Source organism: Drosophila simulans, chromosome X (assembly GCF_016746395.2).
Source record: "Drosophila simulans strain w501 chromosome X, Prin_Dsim_3.1, whole genome shotgun sequence".
Taxonomy (NCBI): Eukaryota; Metazoa; Arthropoda; class Insecta; order Diptera; family Drosophilidae; genus Drosophila; species Drosophila simulans.
This window is the reverse complement of record NC_052525.2, coordinates 11,438,530-11,465,968: the sequence shown is the minus strand read 5'-3', so window position 1 is coordinate 11,465,968 and position 27,439 is coordinate 11,438,530. Positions and strand designations below refer to the sequence as shown.

Here is a 27,439-nt window from a genome sequence, read left to right as displayed (position 1 = left end):
ATACGCTCAGAAAAACTTAGTTACTTTTTCTACATTCATTATAGATCTGATCCATTTTAGTTGTAAGATATAAAATTGTAAAAACCACTCAAACTCTATATTAAGATATGTATTTAGTTGTTAAGTACCCAATATATTTTTGTGTTGCGGTAAGATATCTGCCTCAACTAAAGCATATAAATGTATTATAAGTAAGCGACTATATTAACAACTTCTTCCATATGTTCAAATTCGTGTAACGAACTCGATATGGCAAATAACAATGCCAATTGCAGAGCCATGACGATATTTGCTGAGGCCAATATAGATGTTGACCTGCGTATGTTACGATCTTTTCGTGTTTTACGCCCACTGAAGCTCGTATCCCGAATTCCAAGTAAGACATCTGCCAACAAAAAGAACCATTAGTTGCTACTACCAAAAACCTAGGCCAGATAATACATCGTTTTCTTCAGTAAACATATATATTAAGTAAACAAATTACACTCGATAAAGCTAGTTGACCTATATGGATCTTTAATATAAATTTAATTGGATTAGGAGTAGTGAAAACGACATAAACAGAAGCAAACTTAGATGCTAGGAGCCACGAATTAGATGCTAAAATCTATTTATTAGTTATATATTAAGTAGCTACATATAAAATGATATCACAATCAAGCTTACGATTTCCCTTGAGCCTTCAAACGAAACAAAATAAATTATATTCAGGAAAACGGTAGCATGGTTGTAAAATATTATTATAAAGAAAATAGGATTAGTATTATTCAACTATAGATGGCATCAGTAGGATGCAATGTGTTAACTTGTAGGATTAAAATATAAATCAATTCATGTACAGTGGTAGCCACGAATTTAGGAACTTTAAAACCGTATTATCTTTCGTGGCTATCACTCGGTAGTTTTTTTTGAATTTATATATACATATAGCTGTATATACTTTCTGATTTGTAGTGATTTCGACTAGCCATTTTTATTTATGTTTACAAAATATTATATTAGCTTTATAATAACTAGATATTTATACATATAAGTGAGTTAAAGACTATATAACTGTGTGTGATTCTGATGACTAAAATGTTTATATATTAGACATTAAGTCTTGAACGTAATTCAAGTTACCTTTCCATTCGATTTAAAATAGATCGCAACCTGCAAGTCATCTATGAACCCCCTTTTAAAGGTGGTAGAATAATAGCGAATATTATTGATTTTCGATAATAGCTGGCACATAAATGATAAATTTACATCTATATATAATGCCGAAACTATAGAGTGACTGACCAAAATCAGTTTTAGCCAACTGTAGATGTGTTCAATTTTTTATTATTTTTTATACATCGCAAATTTGTATCTCTTAAAGGGAAAATTTATTTATACTGTCCTAGAACATTGGTATAAGCCATGTGTATGTTATAAGCAATAGATTCATGTTATATATAGTTTAAATTATAGCCTTAACTTATATTCAACTCTATAGATGACCAAAACTATAGTTTATATTTGCTCTTTAACACTAATGCCTGAAAATATTGACCAATATTGTTCGGAATGGAGAGCAAAACTAAACTATTCTGCGTTTTCGCTTGGGTTACCCATTGTGTGTGCGAAAAATATGAACTAACCGCGCGTTAAACGTTACTCTGTATTATTTAAGTTATTTAAATTTGGTACACTCCTTAGTTGCTTCTTGCTTTCGATTCAAGTTTCGATTTAAGCTGCACAATACATATGTATGAAATTTTGTTTCGAACGTACACGTATGATTTCGATATTCCAATTATGATTATCTGATCTGTATCCATTGAGTATCGCTAATCAATATATATATAACTTCATTTCGATCGCTTAACGTCTGCAAACAGATTCATGACACAGTACCCACAAATAGGGCCCGAGGTAGACCTAAGAACACTTAGAGCCATTCGTGTGCTACGGCCCTTAAAATTAGTGTCTGGAATTCCTAGTGAGTAGTTCCTCTGTTTAATTCTACATGTCGTTTGTTGTCTTTACATTCTTGATTTTAAAACCAAATCTCGCTCCAGACTCTTTAATGTGCGTACATGAGATTGTTTTTGATTCTGTTTTAAGTTCTAGTACGAGTGAGTGGAAAACGAGTAAGACAAGAGCCTGCATTTTTGCCACCACTTAGTTTTCGATTTTCGTTTGAAACGTACTCTTTTTGACTAGAATGGTTGTTTGTGGCACATGATTGTCGTGGCGGAGCTATCCATGTCTGCGACAATCATGTCCTAAATGTGAAACACATATCCAGCATATCCATATTTCTAATCCAACGTCCATCTTCTCCAAACAACTAACTAACTGAATCGTTTCTGGATCGGATGAACGGCAACGTCAACAGGTTTACAAGTAGTTTTAAAATCTATAATCAAGGCGATGGCACCTTTACTGCAAATCGGTCTCTTGGTGTTGTTTGCAATCGTAATTTTTGCAATCATTGGACTCGAGTTTTATTCGGGCGCACTGCATAAGACTTGTTATAGCTTAGAAGATCCAAGTAATATACCCTTGAATGACTATATTCCGCGATCGCGAATCTAATCGATTTCGTTTCTGAGCAGACAAACTAGTGAAGGAGGGCGAATCAGAGACGCCTTGCAACACGGACAACATCCTGGAAAAGGCCACCGGCTCCTTCGTATGCAACAACACCACGAGCATGTGTCTGGAGAAGTGGGAGGGACCAAATTCAGGTATCACGAGTTTCGATAATATCGGATTTGCCATGTTGACCGTATTCCAATGTATCACGATGGAGGGCTGGACGTCAATACTGTATTGGGTAAGTTGAAATGAATCAATACGAGAATAGACTCGATCAGTGATCACTGATCTTGGTTAATATGTTTCATATCCTAATCGATTCTAATTCACAGACCAACGACGCATTAGGTTCAGCATTTAATTGGATATATTTCGTGCCTCTTATAGTTATAGGCTCATTTTTTATGCTCAACTTAGTTCTTGGTGTCCTCAGTGGGTAAGTTGATCGCGAATTGCTTTATTTTGCCGATGAAGCCACTTCTACACCAGTTCACATTATGTTCTACTTATGATTTCGATTACTTCTGTTCTACTGAGAAAAAAAAGTAAAAAAGAAAAAATTATGGAAAAATGGGATCTGAAAATACTGCATACATATGTTTAGATCATTTCCATATGGAATGTCGTCGAGTGTTTCTTCTGACGCGTTTAAATATTTTTGTAAAGATGAAATGTAAAGAAAGTGTGTCCAATTGCCAGATTATACATATGTATATATCGGTTTTACGTAGAGCTACGTGCATGTGCATACACGGTGCAAAAAAAGAAATGAAACAAAGTCAATTTGGCTGTAAATTATTCAAAATTTTCGCCTGTCGCCGGACGATTGAAATATATGTATGTACGTGTTTGATATACTGTCATTTTGATTTGCATTCAACTTGTACGTTTCGTTATATATTTGTTTTTTATCTTTTTCCGAAATTTTGTTCAATGCATTTAACTATCGTATTCCCGAATTCAGAGAGTTTTCGAACGAACGAAATCGTGTCGAACGTCGCATGGAGTTTCAAAAATGCCGCTTTCGGGCCATGTTTCAGACAGCAATGGTCTCGTACCTTGACTGGATCACACAAGCAGGTTTATACAACTAGATCTATATCTAAGTGCAACCAAAGTAAACTGCCATAATCAACCCGAACGTCATACAACACAACCTGCAATTATAACTAATTATAACTATTATCGGCCAAAAACAGAACAATAAGTCAACTCGTATCGTAATGCTAATGCTATCGAATCCGAGCGAGTTCATTGAGTTAAACACCCATCTAATTAAACCAAAAAGCAAACTCCGACCTATACTTCCTTAACCAATTTATAAAGAACGTGTTTGATTTGCTGCTAGTTATGTATTCTTAAATAGATCGCAAGCAATTCCCCGGCTACAAAGAGTTCTGGTACCCAAAACTAACTAACTATCAATACAATACAACTACTATGTACTTCCAATGAACCGAATTAATAATATTAACTGCGAAATGCCGTTCACCCCACTATAGTTTCAACTAACCAACCAACCAATAATCTAATCCATATACTCTGCAGTGCGTAATGCGTATTATATACTCTGCATTTTGCCACACACTTAACCCGATTCTTACTACCATAGCGATAAAGTTGAATTCCCCCAGTCCAACTAAACCAAACTAACCGAATACATAGCTATTTCAACTGCAGTTAGCCAACTTAACCTCCAGTTATATACTTTACATGCATACAATCCCCGCCAGCGGACTCGTGAATTGTTGTTGAGTCGCGGCCTCGTTCTCGATATCTCGGCTATATAGTACACTCCCCATACACTATATACACTGATAGAGCAGTGCACCCACCTATCAATATCAATGTTCTGTCCCCGGTTAACTATCGCCATCAAAATGTATCATCGCTCCAGACTCAGAGACTCCAAGACTCCAAGACACCCAGACTCCCCAGCGAATCAGGGCAAGATTAGAGTTATTCAAAACCCGATGACGCTATGGCATCATCACCCCATGCGTACTCTATATTTATTTGTCGCCACCGAATAAATCATCTTATATATGCTTGTATGCACACATATAATCTAACACATTTCCCTTCTTTTTTATATATATTTTTCCTTGACTTTTGACCTCATTGAAGGTTCCCGTCGGGGAGGCGCAATAAATATATATAATATATATAAATATGTGTTAAATTGCATTTCTGTTACTTCATTTCCAGTAAATAATTTCGACTTTCTGTTTATGCCCGTTTGTTGTGTTCTAAAAAAAAAGAAAACAAAGCACTGGAATATTCTTGATTGATTTTACGAATCTTTAAGTTATTCTTCTCTGTTGATTACACTCGTACAAAAACAATGACGAAAGTATGGTGTGAACTTTGATATTTTATTACCGAATACCAAAGCATACATGATCGTTTTAGCAATCAATCAATCCTGTTTTTTGGTTTATCACGTTCTATTTAATTATTTTTTGTAGTGAATTCGCAAAAGAACGAGAAAAAGTAGAAAATAGACAAGAGTTTCTTAAACTTAGAAGGCAGCAGCAACTAGAAAGAGAGTTAAACGGCTATGTTGAATGGATTTGTAAAGCTGGTATAGTATTTACCCCTATTTCTTGTTTGTAAATCTATATATACACACACAATGAATAACTCTCATACACACATATATACAAACATAAAAATTTAAACACTATGCGCCCCATATTCATCCACATCCATATGTACATATATATATTATAAAAACGAGATATATGCCAACATTTAAATCAGGTCCTTTTCTATGACTATAAAACTGAATTCAATGAAAATAGGGCAAATGCAATCACATTAAATTTACTTTCGAAATTCAAACAGGGATCACAAAAAATGCCTAACATAAGATTCTTCTTCAATGTCATTGCTTCACTGAAAGATACATTAACTGGATATCGTTTATATCATTTTCATATAAAATGACGATGTATTCATACATATTTAAAGTGATACAAGAATAAAATATACGTTGTATTGCGATGTTTCTTAATAGCCAGCACACTTTTGGCACATTCTTAGCATCCCTCTCCTCATAGAATTGATACCCTCGAATCCTATACATTGCCAAATTTGAAAGTGAATAAATTCCTCAATATACTCAGAATTAAAATGGTTTTCGTGGAAATATGGACACATATCCCTCATGCCGCCCCAATATATAAACATCTAACCACATTGACTATAATGTACATACGAGTATATCCTTTCTGCTTATGTGTTGATCAAATCGATTCCCACTTGTTGTGACCCATCACCAATCACTGGATTTTGATGCTATTTCAGAGGAGGTAATCCTGGCCGAGGAGCGCACCACGGAAGAAGAGAAAATGCACATAATGGAGGGTAAGTTCTAACAAAATGGATTGTGGCACACATATATATGATAACAACATTTTGCCTTTCAGCTCGAAGACGAAACGCTGCCAAGCGGAAAAAGCTGAAAAGTTTGGGAAAATCAAAGTCCACGGATACGGAGGAAGAGGAAGCGGAGGAAGATTACGGAGACGATGGTAAGAAAGATATTTTGAATATAGTTTTCAATGAGCTCAGGTCTATAATTGATAAACACACAACATAAAAGACATTCCAAGAAATGAAATGGATGCTTAATGGGATAAAGCAAATAACAAATAAACGAAACCGAAACAATTGGCTGCAAACTTAATTTAACTTTTTAGTTTTCCTATTGCATTGCGTTTTAACGAACTTTCGATATGCAATTAATACATTTTTTATTTCTATGTTTGAACTTACAACGACAAACGAAATTGTAAATCTTACCTTGAATATGTTCCAAAATGTGTAAGTAAATTATTATTTATTTTTTCACAACGTGAAAAATCTGCACAAGCGTCAGATAGTTGAAATCCCTTTTAAAACGCTAACAAAATAAATAGAATTGAGTCAACTCATTGTTCTCATCGTACAGAAACTCTTGAAAAAATATATGTAAACTTGTCACTTGTGTAAATACGAGAAAGTAGTTGGTATTAGATGTATCTGGGGTATACGATCTCCATAAATATTAGTAAACTAAAATCAACTAATTAACTCATAACGAACATTCGCTTTCGTAAACAAAAGCCCATATTTTCCCAAAAATAAAACACTGATTTCTTACGTTCTGGTAGTGAGGGTATGAATTTGTCTAAAGGATCTTTGGTATTTGAAAATAAGCACATTAGATAGAAACTTTAAGGACTACAATTGCAAGGACAGAGTGCCTTCTTCTTAGAGATAGTGCCCACCCAAAACAATCAACTTCGCACTTGTACAACGTCGTCTTTTCAACAAATAGTCAATCATACTCTTTTATCGCTAAGATCAACAACAACATACCTCTGTCGCATTATATTTGAGTACATTACTTGTTGCCAACAGTGCGTTTCAAAACAGTAGAGGCGATTGTTTTGAAGTGCACTGCACCCGTATTTAAAGAACGGTCACAACACTTGCCTGGTTGTAATCATAGGTGGAGATATATCAATGTATTTAAAGGCTTCTAAACTGATTAACTGTCCAACTCTGCTCTCTGTAGGTTACCTCAAAACGCGCTCGAAACCTCAAGGAAGTTGTACCGGATTTTGGCGGGCGGAGAAAAGGTTTCGTTTCTGGATCCGGCACACGGTGAAGACGCAGTGGTTCTACTGGTTCGTGATCGTCCTCGTCTTTCTGAACACAGTCTGCGTTGCCGTCGAGCATTACGGCCAGCCCTCGTTCCTCACGGAGTTTCTGTGTACGTATCACGATATCCATTTATATATACATTGGATAATGATTGTAAACTGTGTGTTATTCCCTGCAGACTATGCTGAATTCATCTTCCTGGGACTCTTCATGTCGGAGATGTTCATCAAGATGTACGCGTTGGGGCCCCGCATCTACTTTGAGTCGTCGTTCAACCGATTTGATTGCGTTGTCATTAGTGGTTCGATATTCGAAGTGATCTGGTCCGAGGTGAAAGGCGGTTCGTTTGGTCTGTCTGTGCTGCGTGCCCTGCGATTGCTGCGCATCTTCAAAGTCACCAAGTACTGGTCGTCGCTGCGCAATCTAGTCATCTCCCTGTTGAACTCGATGAGATCGATCATCTCATTGTTGTTCCTGCTCTTCTTGTTCATCCTCATATTCGCCTTACTGGGCATGCAGTTGTTTGGCGGCCAGTTCAATCTGCCCGGAGGCACGCCCGAAACCAATTTTAACACTTTCCCGATAGCACTGTTGACTGTATTCCAAATCCTCACTGGCGAAGATTGGAACGAGGTCATGTACCAGGGCATCATATCTCAGGGTGGTGCGCAGAAAGGAATGATTTACTCTATGTAAGTTTATGTTTGTATTACGTACCCATCATTCTATCACGTGCATTGTATGTATGCCAGTCGAAAACTCAAACAAACAAACAAACAAGTACCAGTAAATGTAAATGTAAATGTAGTTAACGCACAATGCAAAACCTTTTGATCTCGATCAAAGACGTTAGGATTATGATTCTATTTGCCGCCCCTCTTCTATCCCTCAAAATCGAAATGATAGCGACAATATGATTATGAAATTTCTACCAAGCGAGCATATTCGCAATTCATTGAACGTCGAACCATTAATGTGTGCAATCGACCTTAGACTTACGAGCTTGAAGAATTTTACGCACCAAAATTCTGCAAGCGCAAGTCCCAAGAAACCGCCAATCAAGCCACCCACTAACTATATCATTCATCGTGAATACCCATTAATCCGTAAGTGTAGAGAGCCTTTGGTCTTTGATATTGAAACTGTACAGCCAATTAAACGCTATACCTTTTGTCTATTCTCAATCTCATCTCTCTTTACAGCAATTCAGCAGAACAGAAAAAATTGAATGAAATGAAATGGGTTTCTCGAAACCAAACGTAGTTGCCCCAGTTTTCAAACAGCCCCCACAATGCCGTACAATTAATACCCGATTACGTTTTTTTAAGAATTTCCCAGCACACGTTGACGTATCTTTTGAGTTTCATATCATCGAGGAGGTTCCTCTCCTGAGCTAATGCCCCAAAAATAGATTGATACAATTGAGTGTGTTCAACTCTGATTGTTTTTTGTGTGTTCTTGATGCTCTTTCGACAGATACTTTATCGTTTTGGTACTCTTCGGAAATTACACGCTATTGAATGTGTTCTTGGCTATCGCCGTTGATAATTTGGCGAATGCCCAAGAACTTACAGCAGCCGAAGAGGAACAAGTCGAAGAGGATAAAGAGAAACAACTGCAGGAGCTCGAGAAGGAGATGGAGGCCCTCCAGGCGGATGGAGTCCATGTGGAGAACGGCGATGGTGCTGTCGCCCCCAGCAAGTCCAAGGGCAAGAAGAAGGAGGAGGAGAAGAAAGAGGAGGAGGAAGTGACCGAGGGTCCCAAGCCGATGCTGCCCTACTCATCGATGTTCATACTATCACCAACCAATCCGTAAATATTCCATCACTCAATCCGCTGTCCATTGATCATGGTCATGGGTCATTCAATCGTAGTGCTATCAGTTAGGGTTCCATCCTAGAGTTAAGTTAATCGAGTCTCTTCCAGGATCCTATCCCGTTTGCTAGGGAGATAATAAGACTACTGGAACACTCTCTATATGATATTATAATGATGCCTTGATCATTTTGTAGCCATGATCCAGTTTTGAAGGTTATCGAAAGTTTTTACGGGTTCTATAGAAGTATTCCTTATCCATATTGTACAGTATCCTATTCTAGTTACTACGTATATCATCCATAGCCAATGACATATTCTAATATCTGATAAACTTCTATAACCGTAGTACAACTTAATCAATTACTGATGCAATATACTCTTTTCTTTTTACCTTTTTTCCTGTTTTGAATTACAATCTTATGTTGCACACAAACAAACAAACAAACAAATTAATGAATTGACATGTGTTTGTAAATATATTCAACCACAATATCCAACTACAATTATCGTCATCATCAACCATCAACCACCACCACAAAATCATCTCGAAAACCTGCAACAATTTTGTTAAAAAATCATCGACACTTCGAACCAAACAACAACAAACTGCTTAACAACAACAATTCATTATAAACAACGAACTCATCTCAAAATTCAAACAAACAATAAACTAAATCGAAACCTAAACAAATTCAATGCGAATTGGAATGATGACAAAAATGAAAACCATCAACAAATTCAATAAAAATGAACGGTTACCCCCAAAAAAAATAAAACAAATCAATAAAACCCAAAAAAAAAAAAAATGCGAAAATTACAATCGGATCTGATATTGAAACCTGAACAAAAATCTTTGAAATTTTCTACCCACACCAAAACGAATTGCGAATCAAAAACGATCAAAACTATATAATAAACAAAAACTGCCACCGAATTTGACGCAATCCCGAATGCAAAAATACGACCATGATCCTAATTGATTACATGATTAAACCAAACTCTATATATTTATATATACTGAATACTGAATCGAAACCAATTTAAAAACCTATCCACCGATGATGAATTCGATCAATTCAAAATGAATAACGATAACGATAACGTACGACTTATACAGCATACGACGCGGCGCCCATTGGGTGGTTAATTTGCCATATTTTGATTTCTTCATTATGGTTGTCATCTCAATGTCATCAATAGCATTAGCAGCCGAAGATCCCGTTCGTGAGAACTCGAGGCGAAACAAGATATTGAATTATTTCGATTATGCATTTACCGGCGTATTCACGATAGAAATGTTGCTGAAAATTGTAGACTTGGGTGTGATCCTGCACCCTGGCAGCTATTTAAGAGAATTCTGGAATATTATGGATGCTGTGGTCGTTATATGCGCTGCTGTTAGTTTCGGTTTCGATATGAGCGGTAGCAGCGCTGGACAAAATTTATCGACTATTAAATCGCTTCGGGTATTGCGTGTACTACGCCCATTGAAGACCATTAAGCGTGTACCGAAATTGAAAGCCGTGTTCGATTGCGTCGTGAACTCATTGAAAAATGTTGTTAACATTCTAATCGTGTACATATTGTTTCAATTTATATTTTCTGTTATTGGAGTACAATTGTTCAATGGAAAATTTTTTTATTGTACGGACGAAAGTAAACATACTTCCGCAGAGTGCCAGTAAGTAACATTTATATTCAATTCAAAGTTTACCAAACTGTTCGTTCGCTTACCTAAGTTCTTCGTAATCTTATTCTTGATTTTCCAAATGTTGTGTCGCTATTATTTTCTATTATTCGTTTATCATTTTGCCATAGGAACCCCGGCCGAGATGCCAACTTCAATATCATTGTCCCACCGTAGTGATCTCTATTTTCGGTTTTTCTGATTTACCATCTCGACCATTTAATCCAATACAATCGTATAGTTGCGTTACATTGTAGCGCTCTAGCTTTCCCTACTTTCTACCACAAAAAACACGCTCTCTATGACTATCTTTCTATCTGTCTCTCTTGCTAACTTTGTGTGTTTCTTTGTCTAAGGTCCATTTATACAACTAGATGATTGAAAATACCTCGAAACATATGTAGCTTATAGATCCGGAAAGAACAAACACATACCACCCACTCGTACGTACATTTCCCGATATTTTTCTGGGCTCTTACACGTACATGTATAGCTATGTTCAAGCAAATAGTACCACCCTCTTCCATCACCCATTCAAACTGCCTTGGCTCTATACAACTTTTCTATAACTTTTTAACTGGTCGGCTGTGCAATAGTTTGTAAGACTTAACTAGATGTTGTAGAAAATAATGTAACTTTAATGTTTTCCTAAACACCAATTATTACAGTAGAGCTAAAGTGAGTAATTTAACAAACTAAATGTCTTTCAAATCGACCCGATGCATCATTATACATATGTATGTGTTTAGCTATGTGTGTTAGGACTAGCGATTATCCTATTTTATGTTGCCTACTTAAAAGGGCAGCCTTCGAAAATGCTGAGTAAAACAATCCTGGTGGTGCTACGTTTATTTTCTACACAACATAGTTAAATCATAGATGGAATTGCACAACTGTTCTAAACCCATATGAAAACCAGAGACTTCTTGTGGTTTTAGGTGATGGGAGTGAGGGATGAATACTACAAGTTATATACATTTCTAGGCCAGATGCATTTTTTAGGAGTGCTTTGCCTACACAACACTCTCAAAACTCCGAATACATTGATGTTTAGCTGTAATATTTCGACATTGTGCTTACAAATATTCTACTTCCTTGCGAGTTTAACACTCAGAATAGCTTAATTAATATTTGGTGGGCTTTTGTAACTAGGATCTTTAAAACCAAACGATGCAGAGAGAAAGCAGGTTGAGGCCTTTGTTAGATAATCTATCCCGCTTAGTGTATATAACTATGAATGCCCACGTTTATGTATAAATTTGAAGTGGTCCTAATAGAGAGCAATTAGGATATTATATAATATATTTCCAGATCCATTCCTGTTTTGTATGTGTGTTGTACGATTGTTTCGTTAACCTGAGCATTTTTATTACCCTTTCGTTTGTTCTATTATCATATTTGTTTTCATGAAACCAAAAAAGGTGCACTGATTTAACAGAATGTAAGAGTAGCATTTTATAGTTTCTCGCCATGTTTTTCTTGCCTGACTTGTCTAATTAACAGTCACGCGATTAAACGGGCCAAAAACAACACAATAAAATAGAAAAAGAAAAAAAAAACAAAAACCCAAAACTAACCATAAACAAAAATTGAAAAGAAGAGGCAAAAAAGAAAAGAAGAAAAAAAAAAGAAAACCAACCGAATCAAAAAGTGACTGATAAAAAGAAGCATATGAAATAGAGAGAAAATGCGTTCGAATCCAACATCTGTGATATAGAAATGCAAACCTACAGTTTCTAGTTGCCACCTGAAATACCTTACCAGTTACGCCTAATTTTCTATAATTATTTTATATATGTATATTTAATCAGTTAAGCCGTATCAGTGTATGTTTGTATATGTTGTCTTCACAAACCAAAGCTCGGGTAACACCAATACCAATGGAACTAGCCAAGAATCTTCGCGTTTAGCTTGCGTACTACCATAATTATATCAATATTTAAATGTTTCATTTTTACTTGCAAATTGGGTATTCTCCAAATACCAAAGAGTCCATATTACTACCAGAAGATTTCTTAATAAGCACGCGCATAGCAGTCCACGGACCGCTTTAGACTAGACTACTAGATAGGGTAACTCAGATCGAATGTTTGAAGAAGCTCCAGACGCAGTCCACCTGCCCAGTTCGAATTTCAGTTCTTGTCCAAGGTCCTGGCTTCCTCTTTAACTCCAAAGTTTTTCTCCAAACCAAGTAGTACGTGTGTATCCCAATATCTAGCCATCATCCATACATACACGCCATTATTTGTATGTTCCAGTATAAGTCTTTCGATCTGTTAAAAAAAAAAAAAAAAAAAAAAAAAAAAACATAAAAAAAAGAATAGTGCTATCGTAGGAATCGTAACCATATTTTGTAGTAGACTATATCCAACTAGATGACGAGCGCTCTTTCCCAAGTTATGTGTGTATAAAGAGTATCATTATGTGTATTATATTATTATATAACACCGCGTATTTCTTACACTCGACGCTGTTGAGAAGTGAAAAACAAAGCACGATACTTGCGTTGCAACCGAGGGACGTTCAACGACTATCAAAAGCCAATGAGTATCGATTTGTTTTAGCTGTTTGGCCTTCGTATGCAATAACTGTGGTCAACCCTAATTGACAACCAAATCAAATCTAATAAAAATTTTACTTAAAAAACCAAATACATATGTACACGTACATCCCAACGCCCACTAGCATTTACACTCACGCCTATACGCCGCCAGCGATGAAAGTTAATGTTCTGTTCTTTTTTTTTTTTTGAGTAACTCAAAATGTACCCAAAATTTGAAATCGGTTCGAGTTCAACTTTAGGAAATAGAGCCTGTGCAGGCTCGTAACAGACAGCTAAAGTTTTCGAATACATTTTCGTTGGCATTTTACCCTTTTTTTTTTAAATAAACTAGGTGTGTAGTCTAGTTAGATTTCTTTTAAATTAACGTTGAGAACCCATTCATTTGAGCGCAGCTGCTTTGTTACACATCACCGAACCGACAACGGGCCGAACCACGAATTACCAACTACGAACCACGTAGTCCCAGTAAAAAGGGAGCTCTACCTTTGATCCACAGCTCCAAGTCGACCCATAGATTTTTGTTCCATTCATCCATTCCACGGGTAATGGGCGTAGAATTTCTCCTTTTTTTTTTTATTGTATGTAGTAATTTTCGAGCATTTCTTTATTTGTACGCCTTCCTATTCAGACCGTATCGAGTGTTGATTTGGTTTGAACCTTCGTATTCCAAGTCAAATTGCCCACTCGTACAAGGTCAATGCAGTATGTAGATGTGACAGCAGCTTCTTGCACCACTGACTAACCATCATGTCATTTTAAAAAACAAAAAACAAGGCCCACCGTATTTCATCGACTCAAAATCAAGGGGTGTCAAAAAATCCTGAAATATATTGGTAGTACATAAGACAGAAGTCCTAAAATCTTGAATATCTTGCGGCACAGATCGATTTTCCAAATCGCTAACGATTTTTACGGCACCCCAGTATGTGTTTCTATAGAAAACTAACTGTCGTTCTGTTTACTAGACTTCGATTTCACATTAAAATCATTTCACCACTCCACTCCATTAAGATTTCAAAAGCTACAAAACATAACGAAATAAAAAAAACCTAGTACAAAACAACGATTCCCAATTGATGTTCGGTTCCGTTTTAGATGCTTGCCAAACTTTAGTTTCATTGCTATATTTTTTTTTCGTTTTGAACTTAGTGTTTAATGTGCAAACCTTATTTTGGTATTTTCTCAAATGAGTCTCAATCAAATTACTAATATAAATCCACATAACTAACTGACTAAACCACACCATAAACATGAAAACCCCCATTGAACCGAAAACCAAAAAAAAAAAAACAAAAAAAAACCCTTAAATACGCAACCAAAGGGGCTCGTACTTCAAGTACGAGGAGGACGAACTGCTGCCAAGACAGGAACTACGGGTCTGGAAGCCGCGGGCCTTTCACTACGACAATGTTGCCGCTGCGATGTTGACCCTGTTCGCCGTTCAGACCGGCGAGGGATGGCCACAGTAAGCCAATTTGTTGTTGTTGTTATAGCTCATAAGATCGAATATTGTATACTTCCCCCCGCTATATCTACATTCATATCTACAACTGTTATATGTATCTGTAAAATGTATCTGTATCCCGTCTATCGAACTCTCTATCTGTCTATCTGTCGGATGAACAAATCGAAATGGAAGACATAGCTAACTGATATCTTTTGCCTCTCTTTCTTCAACAATCCACAACACAATAACAACTGCACCTGAATGTCCATCCACACACATCCGTGTACAAAACGACAAATGCATTCCACATCGATCTCGAAATCGATCGAACTCGATTCCGAATGAACTGCGAATATACGAATATACGAATAATAGGGTCTTGCAACACTCAATGGCTGCCACTTATGAAGATAGGGGTCCAATCCAAAATTTCCGGATCGAAATGTCCATATTTTATATTGTGTATTTTATTGTGTTTCCGTTCTTCTTCGTCAACATATTCGTCGCCTTGATTATTATTACGTTTCAAGAGCAAGGCGAAGCTGAGTTACAAGATGGCGAAATTGACAAAAATCAGGTGAGCCACACCCATTCGACCCGTAATACCTACATATGTGAGTCCAAATCTCTACCTTTCTCCGTCTCTCTCTCTCTGCTTATAAATATGTGTGTGTTGTGTGTGTAATGTACTGCTAGTCGTATATGTAAAACCCAAAAAAACAAAACCAAAAAACCATTAACAAAGTTAAAGTTAATTATTACTGAATTGATTGATTTGCACGTACATTTCACTAACTCTTAAAAGCCCGCTATTGACATTACCACAACTGCCTACTACTAACAAACTACTACTTTTCAAAAATATACTTATAAATACCTATAAGTCAACGAACTCTCCAACACAACAAGTACACACTGTACACTGAGCCAAATACTCGTACATCGAATGTGTCCAAATCCAAGAACGTAAAACCTAGTCTAGCTCCATACATATGTATGTACTCGTATGTACTCGAAATGTTTGCCTTGCTTTTTCGCCCTTCGTTGTGGATGTTCCCCAATAACACCTCCCACAAAAAAAAAAAAAAACACTCTCTTTCCATATACATATATCTCTACATATATGTTTGAATAGATATACTTGCGTATAGATCCGCCCATAGATTCCCGTGTATTTTGGTGGGCCTCAAAACGACTTTAGTCCTTAGTCCCCAGAACCATATATACATATAAATATTTATGTACATTCGCTTAGAAGCCTCGATTAGTTGCCTTCGTTTTTGATATAAATAGTGAACATTTACCGGAAAATAGAGATATATCATTTCACACACGATAGTCCTTAAATATTCCGCATTAGTTTTGGAATATTTAACGATCTGTATCGTTAAGTCAGTTGCCAAAGCATTTCAAACGCGCGTTGTCCATCAAATCGCAAATCGCGAACAAAGACGATTGTAAGTATGCATTCTACAACATCCGCCATTAGAAGAACTATCGTAAGAAATGTGTATTATTAGTTTAAACTTTTTGTTTTCGGAAATCTGGAGCCGCGATTAAATGGGTGATCCCTTTTTTTTGTGCCATCCAAATACAGACACATCCTGCTAGACAAAACTCGAAAGTAAAACCATAAATTTCAAATTGGGCATGTGTTAGATGAATGTATTATTCGCCTTTAACTAAGGGGGTAGAACTTTTTATTTTGCTTCAAAACAATTTGCATAAACCTATTAATATATATTTTTTGAGTTTGTTTTGATTTGAAATGATTTGCTGAAATTGGTAACGAAATGTAGTGGTTAAAATCGATGTTGATGATTAATGTGTGTATATAGAATTGAAATCCCATTTGTAAATGACCAACTGGTATTCGAATTAATGTGTTACTAACATTTAAGATGTTAACGTTTGGTACAAAATGTATTGTGCAATGCCACGAGCGTCACTTCAAGGACATCCGAAATTCATCTGCATAATTACATTTCTCTTCACTCTAGAAATCCTGCATCGATTTTACTATAGGAGCACGACCTCTCGAACGCTATATGCCCAAGAATCGGAACACCTTCAAGTATAAAGTGTGGCGAATTGTGGTGTCAACGCCTTTTGAGTACTTCATTATGATGTTGATCGTATTCAATACCCTATTGCTGATGATGAAGGTAAGTTTCTGGGCCTTGAAGCACTTTGGCCATATGTATACTTATCTGCTATCGATTCTATGTCCAAATCGTATATATATTGTATCTGATTATATCTGTAAATCTCCACAGTATCACAATCAAGGAGACATGTACGAAAAGTCGCTGAAGTACATCAACATGGGATTCACCGGAATGTTTAGTGTAGAAACGGTGCTGAAGATCATTGGATTCGGTGTTAAGGTGAGTGTTTGTGACTATGAATATTCTTTAATGGGAAAGCTGGCTACCTTTTTGTATTATTAATTACTGTCTATTATTTTGCATAATAATACATAATCTGAATTCGATCGCGTTGTAGAACTTCTTCAAGGACCCGTGGAACATATTCGATTTAATCACCGTTTTGGGCAGTATTGTGGATGCACTTTGGATGGAATTCGGGGTAATTATCAGTTGCTTGTCATTACACAACCCAGAGCATACATATTATTGTTGTGTTCGATTTCTGTGCCGTTTTGCAAGACAAGAAACAATGTAATGCCAAACCTAATAACAAATGTATCTAGCTTCATTATTTTGCCAAGATACAAGTCTACACTTGAACTTTGACACAAGCACACCTTACCAAGAACACTCAACTAAGAAAGAAGAGTATATCTAAAATAAGTATCTATATGATTACCCTGATGCGTATGTTCATATGCATCTCGGGTGTATCTTTAAGTCTATATAATTTCGTAACCAACGTTAGGCTCTCATACACATGAATGTTGTTTTGCAAACAAATATTTTATTCGAAAAATTCAGAGAATCAGGGAAAAAGATTTGAAAAATGCTTGCTCCAGTTAGCATCTTTCAAGAGTCATTAGCTTTTGGATCTGGCTCTTGAAAACCATTTCAACGATTTGCTTTAATCAGGGGGAATCAGCTAAGTTCGTCCGATTTTGCGGACTTTTAAACCATATATCTAATACACTTTTTTGCGGGCCTTTACCGTTTAGCATTAAGTCGTATTTTTATCCAGCGCAACAGTCAGGATTTGGCACTATGCACAGATGGCAAGGACAGTACAGTTTACACCCACTGTTTTAACATGTTTTATCAATTATCCTTTTACATTCAAACACCTATACCTGAATTTATGTTGGTTTTTTTTTTATGAATATGATATCGAAAACACACAATCAGTATAACCAAATCAAACAACAACGAAACAAAACATCACAAATTACAGAAATTAATAATCATATATCTTTTTTGATTTCCTTTTCCATATTTATTTATGTACGAATACCAAAAACCAAATGTGGTTTCAAAATCGGGAAAACCCAATCCGAATCAATCCAAAAATATGTTTCGATGAATGCAAATAAAAAAAAATAAATTACATAAAATATATAATAATCACTCACGCAATGATATATATAACTATATATCTACACAATAATGACAACAATCCAAAAAACCCACGCACACATCTCAAAAAATGTGTAATTTCATATATATAACTCACGCCAATCTCCACATCTATACACTGGTGTACAATTATCCTATATATAATGTAATTTATATATGCGAACGCCACGTTTTATATGTCCTTTGCAATTGGCCACATCGGGAATGAATTGATATCGAATTCAATCAACGTTCAAACAACAATAACTTCAACACAAACAACTACAACAACAACAAAAACAAATACAACCAATAACAACAATACCATCTATGTAATTACAAATACCAAATGCAATGAATGTGCAACAAACTCTATATATGTCTCTCTCGATCACCAAAAACCACCACCAACCACTGTACCACTGATCCACTGATCCACCGATCCACTGACCCACTACCACAATCACCAATGCCACCAAATCACGAATTTGTATATGAAAAAAAAACAAAATATTTATATATCAACTCACTGAACCAATCAAATTCAACCGATTATTATATGCAAAATGTGAACAAAAATCAAATGAAATCAATCAAAATCTGAAATGGAATTCCAATCGAATCGAATCAATCAACATATCGAATTAATCGACCAAATTAATCAAACAATCGATCAACAATGTCGATTACAAATGATCAATCATCTGAACAAATCGAATCAAATCCAATCCCATGCATGTGTATGTGTATGTCCTGCTACTGTGTCTGTTAATCAACCGCGTGCACGCACATATACACATGCATAAACGCATCCTTGCACGTGCACACACACATATGTGCCCGGCTTCCGGTGCCCGGTGTCCGTGTATGTGTGAACGTGGCTATATCTCTATATATCATCATCAACAACAACTACATCCGAACATCGATTACAAAATGTACAACCAAACGACACAACCTGCAGCACGATGTAAGTACGAAACACTGTCTACACTGATTTTGCATTTATCCAAAAAGTTTTCAATGTGTATTCCAATACCAATCGATGAACTTAGATTCTTAAAACGCTTAAAACGCTAAGTAATGGCCTTCCACCTTAAGAAAAGCTTATTAATTACGATCCTCTAACTCTATTAACTTCTCTATCATTTTCTTTGTGCCTAAGAACATCTACCTAGTTTCATTTTAGTTCTTATCACAATAATTATTAACTCACCGACCATTAGCTCAATTTTTCCGTGCGACACTATATATACTAATTTAACTTAGTTGATCCATCTTGCTTAAATTTCCTATTTTCATTTCCGTTTCCGATTTGGCATTCAGATTTTCTGTTGCATAGCACACTACATTGCGATTTGTACTTGCTACTGTGTCTTTCTGTCTGTCACTATATCTATCTGTATTTTATGGTTACCTATAAACTGTCTTTTCTGTCTCCTGTAAAAAGTTGCTTATATAGGCTTATATAGTCAAGCGTAAGATAATGGTGGAATGTACAGCGAAAGGGTGACCCATGCATATGTATATGTGTTATCAAATCCTTGGGAGTTTGGAAGCTCAATTAAAAGTCCTTGCAATATTTGCTTTCATCAATATTTCACTAACTTAAATCCTAGGCTTTGATTAAGCATCCTAAATAAAAAGGGCGAAGTTTTATTTACAATATAAATATAAATACAAAACAAATTGCTTTAAAATGGTTATAGTTAGTAAATATTCATAAATGATTTGTGTGTAATCATTGAATAAAAAAGAGCAAGAGATCATGAACAACTAAAGGATTCGATAACAAAATATTCTGCTTCAGGCTGTTGAGCTTTTCAATGACCAATTACAGCTGTAAGTTAGTTATATCTGACTCTTAATTTTAGTAAGACCCTTTGCTGAACCAATGGTGTTGATCTTAAAGTGCCTACAGTATGCATATGCATTATGCTACTTTTGTTCGAGTTTTGATCCACTTGCTTCCGTTTGGTTAACAGTGCACATGGACTTCTTTGGTTTAATCGATATTGCAATTTCACGACATTCGTCACCAATCCAGAACACACAACCCAAAACTCGTTGCGCTCACTCATACTGTCGTCAATCATGCACACTTAAAATATACGCAAACCCTCTTTTAACCTGAGAACATCCGATATTGAATAATGCTTCGAGAAACTATTCGATATATAAAACGATATATAACCAAATCCTGATCAAAATCAGCATCATTGCCATCATTATCACATCGAACTTGTGCATCGGATGAGGTATTTTCTGAGCTGCCCAACAGTCGATCAGTAACTGTAAGTAGTCGCATTCGAAGTCAGCGAGTAAATTGCATTGAGGCCAACCAAAGAGGTACTTACATAAAAAAAAACAGCAAAAAGGCTCAGACTGGATTAACCTTTAACATATAGTACGTCTATTGAATTCTGTTGATCTTGAACCAATCGTAAACTTGACTCTTCAAAAGCATGATTTCAAATACTACTGTCTGGTCTTTAGTTTTTTTTTTCGTCTGTGATTGATTGAGAAAACCCCAGCCCATTTTCCGCCTGCTCCTGCTAGTTTTCTCTCTGGGTAATGTTTTCGCCGGCTCAGCCAGTAGTTTCTCTCTATCATTAGTCACAGGATGGCTTTCCAGATATGCTTACTCCTCCCGCCTCAATAAGAAAGTAAACTAATGCCCCCAAAAAAACAATTCTATTTAACACCGCCACATTCAGTTTTGCTATGCTCACATCTTTCACCACCATGACTGCAACTTTTTAGTAGGGTTTTGGATTAGCTTTCGTTACATCTCCTGCATGTTCCACTCACATTTTGCACCTTCAGATACACATTCTGGTATAACCATTAACTCGAGTCACTCACACATTTGCGGTTTTGATCGTTCAATTCACTCGGAGTTTTTCTATCCAATAAGTTTTTGGCTTCCGCTTACTAAACACACGCAAACCCAATTCTTTTTAACTGCTTAAGAAGTTTCCAATGCTGAAATGTGTGGTTATAGTTGCTTGCATTGGTTGTTCCACCACAAATCCAGCGAGTCCTTACAAAAGTCAAGTCCTGGGTAAGAGAGGTACCAAAAAAATGAAAAAAAAAAAAATAAACGAATGCTATTATCCGAGGTAACTTTCGGTTTTCGTAATTAATTTCGTCTATCAACCTGCCACTCTCTCTCTTTTCTGTTTTCAATTCATTTTTAATAAATACAATTCTGTGCTCGAATATAACAGCCCTTGTAGAAGTGAATATAAAACAAATGCCTAGCATAGCTAAGCCGATCTGCGTGAATAGAAATATATCAAATTTTAGACCCTTGCTGAGCTGTAATTTCCCCAACCAAATGAATTAGAAAACAATCGAGACACTAGAACAATGACATACATAATTTACACACAACAACATAGAAAACTCTCTGCTTACTGATATTGATCTTGATCTATCTTTGTATACCTGCTAGAAACTGCAGAAAACTTGTCCTACTAATTTTCAACTCTACTTTATTTGTTTTCTGTATTTTTCAAAAAAACAAAAAAAAAAAACGAATCGAAACGAAACGAAAATATCACAAAAACTGTGTTAAAACCATTACGTAAATCAACAAATTGAACGCCGCCCAACGAATTTCGTTTGACCTGTGATTGATCGATCGTCAAACGTCTGAGTATATATTAACTGCACTGAAAAAAAAAACGAAACCCAAAAAAAAAAACGAAACCAATTGAATGCAAAAAACTATCATAAACATTTCCCTGTTGTTATTCGTCTTGTAAATTGCAACGATCTGAACTACAAATCTGAATATCTGATTGCAATCGATTGCAAACTGCTGAATGATAAATTCAACAACACCAACCACTACTACTACTACAACTAACAACAACAACTACAACAATGATTGAACAATTGCCTGAGTCGTCAAAAAATATACATATATATATATATATATATTCAAATATATATACGAATCGTTTCTTGTGCTGTTTATGAGTTGTGTGCACATTGATTTGTCTCAAAACAAATCCAAAAATTTCAATTGAAAATGGTTTCTGACTAACAGGATGTAAGTAAACAAATCTATCCTAACAAGCTTTCTACTTTCAAAACTAACCAAAACTCCAACATCAACGATGACAAACAATACAATATGATACAAAACCACAACACAACACTATACAAAATTCTTTTCTCTAATTAGCAAATTTAGCTAAACTTAACTTCAACCAAAATGTTTGCCACGAATTGTAATTTCCATTTTGAACTTAAATTCTTTATATACGAGTAGATCACATCGATGAATCATCTGTAGATTCAAGTTCAACTTTCTTTTATTCGTTCGCCCACTCTCTACGTTATTACTCTTAGCTAGTTAACCATATATAAACCTTTATATATATTTACATATATATATAAATGAGCGAGTATAGTCAGGGTTGTGATCATCAATATATATATTTGTGTGTACTTACCCGCATCCATAATTTTCGATTTTTGGGTTAGATTAGTCCATCCAAGTTACTTTTAAGTGCGTCGTCCCAAGTTTCCCAAGACTCACATCTTCGCCAGGAAGAACAGCGTGGAATTATTCTTCATTGAACTGTCCTCAATCTCTGTCTATATCTAAATCTGTATCCCGCATAACCCGCAGAGCTATTCCAACTACTATATAGCCGAGTGCAGAATCCCAGGTAGTGATATAGCCTCTCTGCTTAGCTTTCATGCCATTCTATATCCCGTGTATATAACTCTCGACCGAGGCATTGGATACGTACACTGCGACGTTAGAGTCTCTTTCATTTTTTGATCACGTACTTCACACCAATGTTTTTGCAACAGGCAACGAGGACACTGTAGTGTCACCACTTGCTACTCAAACATCTAATATCCCTCATCCGCTCTAGACTCCGTAGTCTCTATATACACACTCTCTAACTTTAAGTATATGCAAACTCATTAGTTAAGTACTCACACCAAATTCACATCCGTACGGGATTGGCAATAGGGTAATCCCGAAATTGGCCTAAATTGATCCGAAAGAGATTACGCCTTAGTGTAATAATGTTAATAACTTTCAACTTTAATCTTTTTCGAATAACAATTCATCGCGTTTTCAGGACTACCCAGTTATCAATGCCGTTCGGTATTGAATTCAATTTTGTTTGTTTCAGTGTACATACGCAATATTAATATAACCACCAATAGTATATATATATATATATATATATAAATAATTCCATGTTCTACAGTGTCGAGTCGAATGTGATTTATCAATGCAGATCCCACGGTGAGGCGGTATGCGTCCTTAAATCAGCGGTTGATGTGGCGGTTACATTTTAACCGCCACTTAATGCCACATTCACATCGCGCATGATCGGACGCATACCGGGTTAAATGCAACCCTGGCTTGCATCCGCCCATGCGACGATTTCAACAGCTGATTCGTAAAATATTTTGGCCAAAGCCCCGTCGATTTCGACCATACAGTTTTACAAAAATCAAACCCAACGTGTACAAGCAACTAGTACTGCAACGTTCACTTCCTTCACAAATCGAGAATTTCATTGTACATAACTTACCTAACTGTTGTACTGTCCAATTGGTTTTTCGCCAGCCTAGGCCCATTTCAAATTCAATTTACGTACACATATGTAGAACACGCCTCGCATGTTCCACTTTTACCTTGGGACGATTAGATTAGACGAAAAAAAAAAAACAAAATACAATTTTTTAAATACAAACTATTAAGTACCAACGCACAAACATCGCTTTTCCAAATTGCTTCCTTAGACGAACAAACTAATAAATAATATGTGTAATTTTTTCTACTCCGTACAGTTTGTTAATTAGTATTTGGCAGATGCCCACGCACAAATCACTATGTTTTTGGGTGATAATCTAAACACAAAACACTGAATCAGAACGACACCGACACTGATACGCACAAAATACTAATTAAATAGATTACTTTTCTTTTTGCTGATCAACTTTTTGCGAAAACCAAAAAAAAAAAAAAGAATTTGTATATTACAATTTTGCTGTACAAATGGTTTAAAAGACAAGTTTTTGTTTAGCATTTGGCCTCTATATAAACATACTATCAGTAAATTCAAATTGGATTGTCTTTGCTTTGAATTCATTTCTGTTCCTTTTGCGATAGAGCAAACAACTAACTAAAATAGCTTCAATTATTTACTTCGATTGTAACGTACAACTAACCCAAGAAACTACTACTGCCACTTCTATGTATGTAACTCTCTACCTATTACTTACTACTTACTAAACCATACTACTGCACCTCACCAACTACAACCTACTCTTACTAACTACCTACTGCTACTAACGGAACGAGCTACTAACTACCTACTAACTACTACCTACTGCTTACTACTACCAATCGATAGCTTAGATTGAAATGCATCGAATCACGTAGATCGATGGCGACGCCTTCTAGATCCTTGAGTTCCTTGAGTTTCCCGAGTTCCCTGGATTCCGTGAGCCGAGCTCATTGAATTCGCACTGTAATGATGGGAACTTGAAACCAGTCTAATGCCAATTTCCTTATCCGTTCTGTTTTCTCTCTCTCGTTTTTTTATTTGTTTGTTTATCTCTTCGACTCTCTTCCTTTGGCCAATAATATTTTACAGTCGAACTCAATCAACGTCGGCTTCCTGCGTTTATTTCGAGCGGCGCGACTTATCAAATTACTTCGTCAAGGATACACGATTCGAATTCTTCTGTGGACATTTGTGCAATCCTTTAAGGCACTTCCCTATGTCTGTTTGCTTATAGCAATGCTATTTTTCATATACGCCATTATCGGCATGCAGGTAAGTCAAAAACCGGAAATCCTGATTTCCGAAAACGATTAACGATAAACACTGGTGGGCTTTTTTTTAGCAAGGGGTTAAATAGGCTATCTCCACTGTCAAATGCTTTTTGGGGTTGAATATTCGGGTGATCTACAAATAAATATCACATAGAATAAGTAACTAGTTTTCTTGTTTGGTTTTGCATTAGTAACTTTTTGAACTAGCCTTCTAGATTAGAAAAAAAAACGAGGACATTGGTTTCGTTTGAAGCAAATAATACAAATACATGAATGCTGGACCCATTTAATGCCTATTCAATTCAATTATAATGTTTACATCAAACCAAAAGGTTTTCGGCAACATTAGATATGATCCGGACACGCAACTCAACCGCCACAATAACTTCCAGTCGTTCTCCGGTGGAATCATGCTGCTCTTTCGGTAAACGAGAACTGTAACCTAGTTAGCAATAGTAACTCAATAGCGAATACCCAAAACGATAAAGGCACCACAGTCACCTATATACTCTACTCAACATCAAAACGTAGTCATATGTCGAGTCATTATTCGAAATAATCCTACGGTTGTGGTGGATTCGGTCGGTGTAATTATACTAGAGGGCATCCATCCGCTGTGGTTGTGCTCAACTTTCCATAATCTAAAATACCAAATTATAATCATCAATCCATTGTCTGTTCGAATAAAAAAAAGAAAAACCCTAAAAGCTTATGCATATTCGCTATAAGTCGTGGATACAGTGTATGCGTTTGAAAGTTGTTTGATCCGTATTGTTTGCAGTTGCAGTTGAGATTTGTGACTTTGAATCGAGCTACATATTCGTATGCTATTGGTAGCTTTGATTTTTATACCTTTCCATTATCCCGAACTCGTTTCTATCACTAATCGAATGTGAATGTAGCTTTTCCATAGCACATTTTATTTTAATGTTGTACATAGATGCGCTAGTTAATGAAGTTATTTTCCCTTTAATATTTGTGTGTTTGCAAAGATGCCAGTAGTGCATCTAAAAAGCTAAAACTTTCCCAATTTCCCAAATCGAATCGAGTTAGCATAAAAAATCGATTAAGCAATAACAGATTCATAATATTGTAAGAATGATGTATTTTGAAATTATTTAGTAGATATGCTTCAATCAAAGATGCTCAGATTTTGTCAACTGTATAAATATTTTATCTATTGTTCGGAAGTTATTGTAAAAAAACACGCAGCTTAAAAGGAAAAACGTATAAAGTAAATTAACTGAACTCGTTAATAGTATACATGCCAAATGCATTTGAAGGTTTAAGGAATTGCTTTTCTTTGTGGTATCCAGAAGTCATTATTGTTTGCATTAATTATCATTTGGCTTTAGTTTTTGTGGGTTCAGTAAATAGCACACTTATAAGTATAATTTATAAATTCGCTAACCTCGTTAAGTAAGCTTTTTAATAACCCGAAACTTGAATTTATTTACTGGATTCGTGAGCTGCTGAGTAAATGAAATAAGCGTTTCCCGTTCCAATGTTAACTGTCATAGAGTTTTAGCTATGCAACTCAATTCCCAAACTATCCAATCAAACACACCTACACATCCACATCGACTTTGCAAATCGGGGAAAGTGGGCACACATTGTAGTCCTGATCGTCCTGAATCACTCACACATGGATTTGCCGTTCTATATATTTTTTTCTGGTCAGGATTCGCGGGTTTTGCATTGGTAGTAGAGACAGCATTGTGGAGAATATTGAATACTATTGAGGTGGAGGCGAATCTAAATCTGTGTAATGTGTATAACGAATATAACTTAACCATTTCAGTTACTAAACAAAAATGAACCAATAATCAATGCATTCTTTACCGATATCTGAATCGTGAATAGGTGTTCGGGAATATCAAACTAGGTACGGTGGAAAATTCCATTACTAGACACAACAACTTCCAATCATTTATTCAAGGCGTCATGTTGCTATTCAGGTACGTAACTCCTAGATCTCTCCAGTCATTTGTTATAACCCAACAAAAAGTTTCGTCTCTCAGTAATTAAGTTAATAGTTATACATATAATACAAGTTAGCATAATTTAACTTTACCACTATCCATATGTTCGCATTGATAGATACTCGTTCCAGTCGCGATCTAACATATCCTATAACTAAATAGTAGCGATAGGGTCCTGGTGGTTAGCACCTTGGAAAGTGAAAAACCCTAGCAACAACGATATGTGTGAGTTAGATACTTAGAGATTCGTAGCCTTAATGGGATATATTCGTCTAATAGAGATCTTTAAGTCCTAGCCCATTTTCGGATTCTCCCAAAATAATTACAAACTACTAATAGCCTAGCTCATTTAACTC

At 36.0% G+C, this 27,439-nt stretch overlaps 1 protein-coding gene across 30 annotated transcripts in view; it reads left to right on the top strand.

Moving 5' to 3' along the window:
* LOC6725738 (voltage-dependent calcium channel type A subunit alpha-1) overlaps nucleotides 1-27,439 on the top strand; it is a 52,735-nt gene that overhangs the window by 5,445 nt on the left and 19,851 nt on the right. For 10 of the 30 annotated variants that reach the window (XM_044923716.1, XM_044923719.1, XM_044923714.1 and 7 more), the window contains 20 exons: nucleotides 1,866-1,966; nucleotides 2,366-2,521; nucleotides 2,586-2,806; nucleotides 2,901-3,004; nucleotides 5,037-5,152; nucleotides 5,878-5,937; nucleotides 6,000-6,104; nucleotides 7,133-7,330; nucleotides 7,400-7,913; nucleotides 8,698-9,033; nucleotides 10,157-10,720; nucleotides 14,611-14,754; nucleotides 15,112-15,313; nucleotides 16,737-16,901; nucleotides 17,013-17,123; nucleotides 17,242-17,325; nucleotides 19,243-19,248; nucleotides 22,336-22,338; nucleotides 24,920-25,102; nucleotides 26,965-27,059. In XM_044923716.1, coding sequence (XP_044779651.1) covers nucleotides 1,866-1,966; nucleotides 2,366-2,521; nucleotides 2,586-2,806; nucleotides 2,901-3,004; nucleotides 5,037-5,152; nucleotides 5,878-5,937; nucleotides 6,000-6,104; nucleotides 7,133-7,330; nucleotides 7,400-7,913; nucleotides 8,698-9,033; nucleotides 10,157-10,720; nucleotides 14,611-14,754; nucleotides 15,112-15,313; nucleotides 16,737-16,901; nucleotides 17,013-17,123; nucleotides 17,242-17,325; nucleotides 19,243-19,248; nucleotides 22,336-22,338; nucleotides 24,920-25,102; nucleotides 26,965-27,059 — 3,468 coding nt within the window. Of the gene's footprint in view, nucleotides 1-275; nucleotides 377-1,865; nucleotides 1,967-2,365; nucleotides 2,522-2,585; nucleotides 2,807-2,900; nucleotides 3,005-3,532; nucleotides 3,649-5,036; nucleotides 5,153-5,877; nucleotides 5,938-5,999; nucleotides 6,105-7,132; nucleotides 7,331-7,399; nucleotides 7,914-8,064; nucleotides 8,328-8,423; nucleotides 9,034-10,156; nucleotides 10,721-14,610; nucleotides 14,755-15,111; nucleotides 15,314-16,736; nucleotides 16,902-17,012; nucleotides 17,124-17,241; nucleotides 17,326-19,242; nucleotides 19,249-22,335; nucleotides 22,339-24,919; nucleotides 25,103-25,433; nucleotides 25,526-26,964; nucleotides 27,060-27,439 lie in introns of those variants that run through there. The other 20 variants (XM_044923732.1, XM_044923725.1, XM_044923717.1 and 17 more) reach the window with 15 other exon arrangements.